The 6704-nt window shown below is 41.4% G+C and overlaps 1 protein-coding gene across 8 annotated transcripts in view; it reads left to right on the top strand.

Annotated features, from left to right (window-relative positions):
• ERCC6 (ERCC excision repair 6, chromatin remodeling factor) overlaps nucleotides 1-6704 on the top strand; it is a 131578-nt gene that overhangs the window by 100981 nt on the left and 23893 nt on the right. For all 8 annotated transcript variants that reach the window (XR_006103158.1, XR_006103159.1, XR_006103157.1 and 5 more), the window contains 2 exons: nucleotides 840-959; nucleotides 2542-2636. Coding sequence is in view for 5 of the 8 variants with exons in the window: in XM_042460842.1 (XP_042316776.1) it covers nucleotides 840-959; nucleotides 2542-2636 (215 nt within the window). In the remaining 3 variants the exon portion in view is untranslated. The remainder of the gene's footprint in view (nucleotides 1-839; nucleotides 960-2541; nucleotides 2637-6704) is intronic.

The following is a 6704-nucleotide window of genomic DNA, read 5'->3' as shown; positions in this document are numbered from 1 at the left end:
TTCCTATGACTCAAGTGAACTTTTTTGCCTCTGATGACTATAACACAGTGAAATGAGACCAAGGAGGAGAGTGCATGCAAGTCTTCTCTTCTGTTCAGTCTCCATAATCAGTTCCAAAGTAGCTTACTGGTATTTCTCCAGCTTCTCCCTCAGGCAGTGGCAGGGATGGAATGGATTTTAAACCTCCCCAGGATGCAGAGACATGGATGCTTGTTGTCTTTGTTTTACTTCAGATCCATTTCAGTTGTGTGCAGCAGGAGATAAGAAGATGGACTTTTCCTGAAACTATAGGTTTACTTAGAATGAAGTCATCCAAAAATGGGCTTAAGGGACTACAATTAGAATGTTGCTGGTAGTCAATCTGTGTCCTGAACAAAAAGTTCAGGAGGATCAGTTGAACATCATCTGCTGTACTCATGGAAGGGAAGATGTGCTTGCTTATGTGTCCCTGGGAGACTTTAAAAGGCATCTGCATTAGTGCTTTAGACATGGACTTCTGCATAGATGCTATCTTTTCATATCTATCCTCTTAGAATTCTATTTTGCAATCAAGTGCAGTATCCCCTGGGATCTCTGATGAAATCTCTGTTCAGATTTTATTAGATGGGCCAGCAAATGTGAGGGAACCTTTTGAATGGTTTTATTTTTAGGCTGCTCTTACTACTCACCTTTGTTTCAGAGTAGTTTGCTGAATAAACAAGCCAGAGATTTTTCTGGGCTTTGATTCAAATGTCATAGCAATATGAAGTTTAAATGAACCAGAGTGCTTTAAAACACAAACAACAACAACCCATGCCGTTTGAAAATTTCCTAAAGGCTTTGCACTTATATATTTACAGGATACATCCATATTCGTATTCCTCCTTACTACTCGAGTTGGTGGACTTGGTGTTAACTTGACAGGTGCAGACAGAGTGATTATCTATGATCCTGACTGGAATCCCAGCACAGATACCCAGGTACATTTTGTGGGAAAGAACCATAAATCTGAGATGGACCTTAATAAGTAATCTGATCCAACATCTTCCTTGAGACAGGTTGGCAGATAAATAGAATTATAGAATCATAAATTTCCCAGCAGTGGAGGAGGGTAGTCTGGAATGGGTTATTCCTTGCTGCTCCAGTAGGCAGGGCCAACCAGTAAGATCTTTAGGACATGTAGGAATACACAACTAAAATGTTCCTGAAAGATGCCCATCTACTCTTCTGTTTCAAGATCTCCTCCTGCACCTGCCAAGGCAGTCCATTCCAATGTTGAAGATTTGTTACAATAAAAGGTAAATCTCTGTTCTTGTAATTTGAACCCATTGGTTTGTGTTGTAGCCTCTGGAGCAGCAGAAAATAAACTTGATTCATCTTCTATATGACATCCCTTCAAACATTAAAAGATGGCTCTCATGGTGCCTTTCAGTTTTCTCCAAGCTAAACCTACCCAACTCCCTAAGACCTCTAAATTGTTAGTTTTGGCCCAAGAAAATAAATTTCATCTGGGATAAATGTAACGTACTAAATCTAGACAAGAAAAATGAAATGCAAAAATATAGGCCAGGTAACACCTGGCCTGAAAGCAGGACATGTGAAGCTAAACATAAACATGAATTAATGGTGTGATGTGATGGTGAAAACCCCAATGCAATTCTAGGCTAGATAAGCTTTTTTGCCATCACATCACACTGTTGATGTCTTGCCTTTCTTCAAAGGAAAATGTGAAGATACATTACAGCAAGGTATGGAGCTTTGAACATTATGGTATGCTGTCAAGAGTTTAATAGCATACTGATATTATTAACAGCTAAATTACATATTGCATTAAAAGCATTTTAACTGATGTGATTAGATGTATTTTGCTTTAGAACTGGGTAGGCAAAGTTCAGTCTTGGGATCACATGGCACCTCCAGACTGTTTTTGTTGCCCCTAATCCCATCTGAATTCTTGGACTACTGTTTTACGGATAAAAAAAAAAGGGGGGGGTGAATTGCCTCTCCTGAAAGCCTCTGGAAGCAGCAGTTCACAGTAGGTGATTAAAATCTCATTTTTCAAACATTAACTAGATGTTAGACTCAAAGTTAACTAGGTTTAGAGATTTCTTTTGTTGGGTATGTTCTGTCTATTTATTTTTGGAAATCTCTAGAAAATAATTTCCTAAATTTGCTGTAGTTTCTCTCCCCCCCCCCCCCCCCCAGTTTAGAACAATCATACGCAGGAGGTCTTGTAAGAGGAAGACATGGTTATAGAATAGATAGGGCAGATATGAATTCTTTCCTCCTTCATTATTCCTATATGGTAGATGAGTTCCCTAGACAGCTTTATGATTTCAGACAGGAAGTATTGAGAAGCCATTTTCAACAGGAAAACAGCATGTTTGGAGGGTCTATCCTACTTACCCCTATGGTTTCAGTCCAGACTGGGTTCTACACCTGCTGTTTCTAAATAGAATGGAGTGTGTGCATGTATGGCCAGATCTACTCATCCCTGTTAAAATGTGTATACATTAGGAAAGCTATTCACCATTCTATTTGCATCATATATTTGTATTCTAGGCTCGAGAACGTGCATGGAGAATAGGCCAAACAAAAGAAGTTACCGTGTACAGACTTCTTACTGCAGGTACTATTGAAGAAAAGATTTACCACAGGTGAGTGAGACAATGAGGTGATGATACACTAGTGTTTTACCATATGAAACACTCAGAAGCGGGACATATTTATTACATTTGAATCCTCTATTTTTCATGTTGGAACTTAAGGCAGTGCACATAAGGTTCTCATGCAGACTCTCATCCAGGTACTGATCCAAACATACACCTGCTTCTTTTCAACCACCTTACTGTATCATGTATTTTCAGACCATATCATCAAATTAACTGAATGCTATCTGGAAGGAGAAGTTGGGGTTCCATTAGGTCTGCACCTTTTGTGACATCAAGTGTTATGGATATTAGTAAAAAGTGGGCCCTTCTTAAATGAATATGAAAAGAGGAAATTGGCCTACTAAAACCTCAAAGCTTTTAGTAAATATTTGAAAGTAGCAAGTAGGAGTAGGGGTAAGAAGGCACGTGATACAAGGGGTTTCCCACATGGGGAAGAAAAAAGATTCCTTTACTCTTTCCAGTTCTCAAGTTACACACATAGTATGTATGTGTGTACATACATGTTCTGGTTTGTGCTTCCTTTCAGACCCAAATGTGAGCTATTAAGCACTATATGTAGGAGTATTTTTCTTTCTTCTGTACAGGTTCTCTTCTGATACATGACGACTCTTGTTCTTCTTGCAGTTCTCCTATTTAAGATCTGAAGAGATACTGCAAAAAAAGAGTAGGTCCCACTTAGATACATTAACACAGACACAACCCCACACAGCTTCTTCCATTTGCCAGTCCCTGCAGTGCTCTTCTGCTAATAGGAGGGGGGACACCTGGCTGAATGAAACTACACGTGAAAGAGATCTGGGAGTCCAAGTAGACCACAAGTTGAACATGAGTCAACAGTGCGACGCAGCAGCTAAAAAGGCCAATGCAATTTTAGGCTGCATCAATAAAAGTATAGTGTCTAGATCAAGGGAAGTAATAGTGCCACTATATTTTGCTCTGGTCAGGCCCCACCTAGAATATTGTGTCCAGTTCTGGGCACCACAATTTTAAAAGGATGTAGAGAAACTGGAGCATGTCCAAAGGAGGGCGACCAAAATGGTGAAGGGTCTGGAAACCATGCCCTATAAGGAACGACTTAAGGAGCTGGGGATGTTTAGCCTGGAGAAGAGAAGGCTAAGAGGTGATATGATAGCCCTGTTTAAATATTTGAAGGGATGTCATATTGAGGAGGGAGCAAGCTTGTTTTCTGCTCCTCCAGAGACGAGGACCTGGAACAATGGATGCAAGCTACAGCAAAAGAGATTGCATTAGGAAGAACTTCTTGACAGTAAGGGCTGTTTGACAGTGGAACACAATTCCTCGGAGTGTAGTGTAGAAGGTTCCTTGGAGGTCTTTAAACAGAGGCTGGATGGCCATCTTTCGGGGATGCTTTGATTTGGATTTCTTGCATGACAAGGGGTTGGACTGGATGGCCCTTGCGGTCTCTTCCAACCCTATTCTATGATTCTATTATTCTAATACAGCTACATGGGAAGGGGGCTTAAATATGTGGCACAGTGCTTTGATTCAGATACCATGGCCAAGACTGTGGTTTGACAGTTGAAATATGTTGTATATTTGTTTCCAAACCAGAATTGGGAATTTAGTTTGAGCTGTTGTTTTGGATCCTGGTTTGAAGGTAAGTGATGCTTATTAGCAATTTTCACTTTTTTAAGATTTAAATTTCATAGCAAACTGGTTATCATAAACCAGGAAGTAATGGAGGAAGACAATAGCCTCAGTTATCAGGGAGAATTGGGCTAAAGGTACAGGAGACCAACACTGGGCAGAAAAAACTAACAAGTAATCAACTGGAAAGAATGACCTCAGCGGTCTTAGATGTCTCTACAGAAAAGCAAAGAGATGATGATATGATGATGATGATGTATTTATATCCCAACTTTCTCCTAATATAAGGACTCAAAAGTGGCTAAAAAACCATTTAAAATACTACAATTTAAAAACAATACAAAAGAGTTAAAATATAAATATAAAGTTTAAAGAACAATAAACAAGCAAGTTAAGACAGTTACACACAAAATTACACATAATTTTTTTAAAAAGTACAAAAACTATACAGTGTATATCCCAACCCAACATCTGACTTGCACCGCATTTGAAAGCCCTGTCTTTGGGGCAGTACAGACGAGAAGAAAGGGACAGTCAAAGGCCGTCCCTTTCTTCTCTGGATCGTTGCTGTAACAACTGCACAGCTGCAGCAACAATCCAGCTCAAAAAGGAGCTCCTTTTTGCACCATCATAAGGGCTCTTCAGAGGTCACCATCTCTGTTGTTCTGGACTTCCTCCATCACCTCTCAGCATCTAGATTCTCCATTTCATCCTTGAAATGCTACCTCGCGGCCATCTGTGAACACTTTCAATTTTCCAGCCACCCCTCATTCTTCACTGACCTGCTTGTAAAGAATTTTTTCAAATGCCTTGCCAACCTAAGACTACTGACAATGATCCCTATCCCGACTTGGGACCTCCAGCTTTTCTTAGCAGCACTCGCTATCTCACTCTTTGAACCTCTGGCTTCCTGTGATCTCAGGCTCCTCACCTGGAAGACAGCCTTTTTGGTAGCCATCACAGCACACTGTGCCAGTGAACTCTGTGCCCTCCGTACGGATTCTCCGTACCTGAAATTTTTTAAGGACAAAGTCGCCCTCCGTCTGGACATTTCCTTTCTACCAAAAGTTATGTCCACTTTTCATCTCAGCCAGAATATCATCTTGCCGATGCTAGCACCGAACCCGACCACTGACACCGAGCACCGACTCCACCCCCTAGATGTCAGGCGGGCGCTAGCCTTCTACCTCAACAGGACTGCATCCTCTCGTTGTTCCCCTAGACTTTTTGTCTGTTATTCCAACACCAAAATGGGGCTTCCAGTCACACCTCAACATTTCTCCAAATGGGTGACTTCCACAATCCTTCTCTCTTACGAAATTTTTGGGAAGACTCCACCTGCTTGAATTCGAGCCCACTCCACCGGGGTGGTAGCTTCATCTTCAGCCTTCCTCTCTGGAATTCCCATGGAGGGCATTTGCAAGGCTGTGGTATGGTCACAACCTCTGACCTTTATCAAGCACTACAGCCTTGAAACCAGACACTGATGTGAAGCAGCCTTTGGCAGAGCTATTGTCCTTTCTGGGATGCACTAAGGTTAGTTGGCACCTGTCAAATATGGCACACTGTTTCTGGTTTAATAATTTTTTATTCCCAGGGCACTCACTCCCTCCTCTACAATGGGAGACGCTTGCCAGTCTAACCTATCTGTGTGCTTCTCAGAGACCACAAAGAAGAAGGACAGGTTGCTTACCTGTAACTGTGGTTCTTTGAGTGGTCATCTGCGAATCCACACAAATCCCTGCCATCTTCCCCGCTGTCATGTCCTTCTCTCTTCCTTGTTTGCTCTTATGGCGGACCTTTTTTTGGAACTGAGAAAGGGCAGGAAGACCTCCTGCCTATATAGAGGGTGGGCGGAGCTACCACCAAAAAATCTTCCCTAGCGATTCCAGTAGGATCTGGAAATGTTGCACAGGCACAGAATAACCCATTTGTGTGGATTCACAGATGACCACTCGAAGAACTACAGTTACAGGTAAGCAACGTGTCCTTACTCAGATTTGAGGCTTGGTCAACCAGTATTTGCATAGAAGCTTTCAAAATGGGTGGTTTCAACAATGCACTTTGTCTGTGAACTCATAAAGAAGCAACCACTTGCTTGAATCTGAGCTCACTCCACTAGAGCAGTAGCGGCTTCATTTACCTTCCTCAGTGGTATCCCATTTGCTGATGTTTGTCATGCTGTGGTGTGGTCCCAACTTTCGACTGTCATCTCAACATTATGAATTAGACAATAGGTATGTGACTCATGCAGCCTTTGGATGAGCAGTTCTCCTTTCTGCTCTGAAATAGATTACGGCCTGTGTCATTTGTTTCTCTGGATAAGATTAAGTTTTGTTATGTTCAATAAACGTTTTTTATTTAATTCTATTTGTATGGTTTCCTAGCATGACACTCCTGCCACCTGTATTATTTAGCTTGCTAGTCTTCCACTTGTGTGAGTTG

Source organism: Sceloporus undulatus, chromosome 3, assembly GCF_019175285.1.
Source record: "Sceloporus undulatus isolate JIND9_A2432 ecotype Alabama chromosome 3, SceUnd_v1.1, whole genome shotgun sequence".
NCBI lineage: Eukaryota > Metazoa > Chordata > Lepidosauria > Squamata > Phrynosomatidae > Sceloporus > Sceloporus undulatus.
This window is presented reverse-complemented; position numbering and strand designations above follow the sequence as displayed.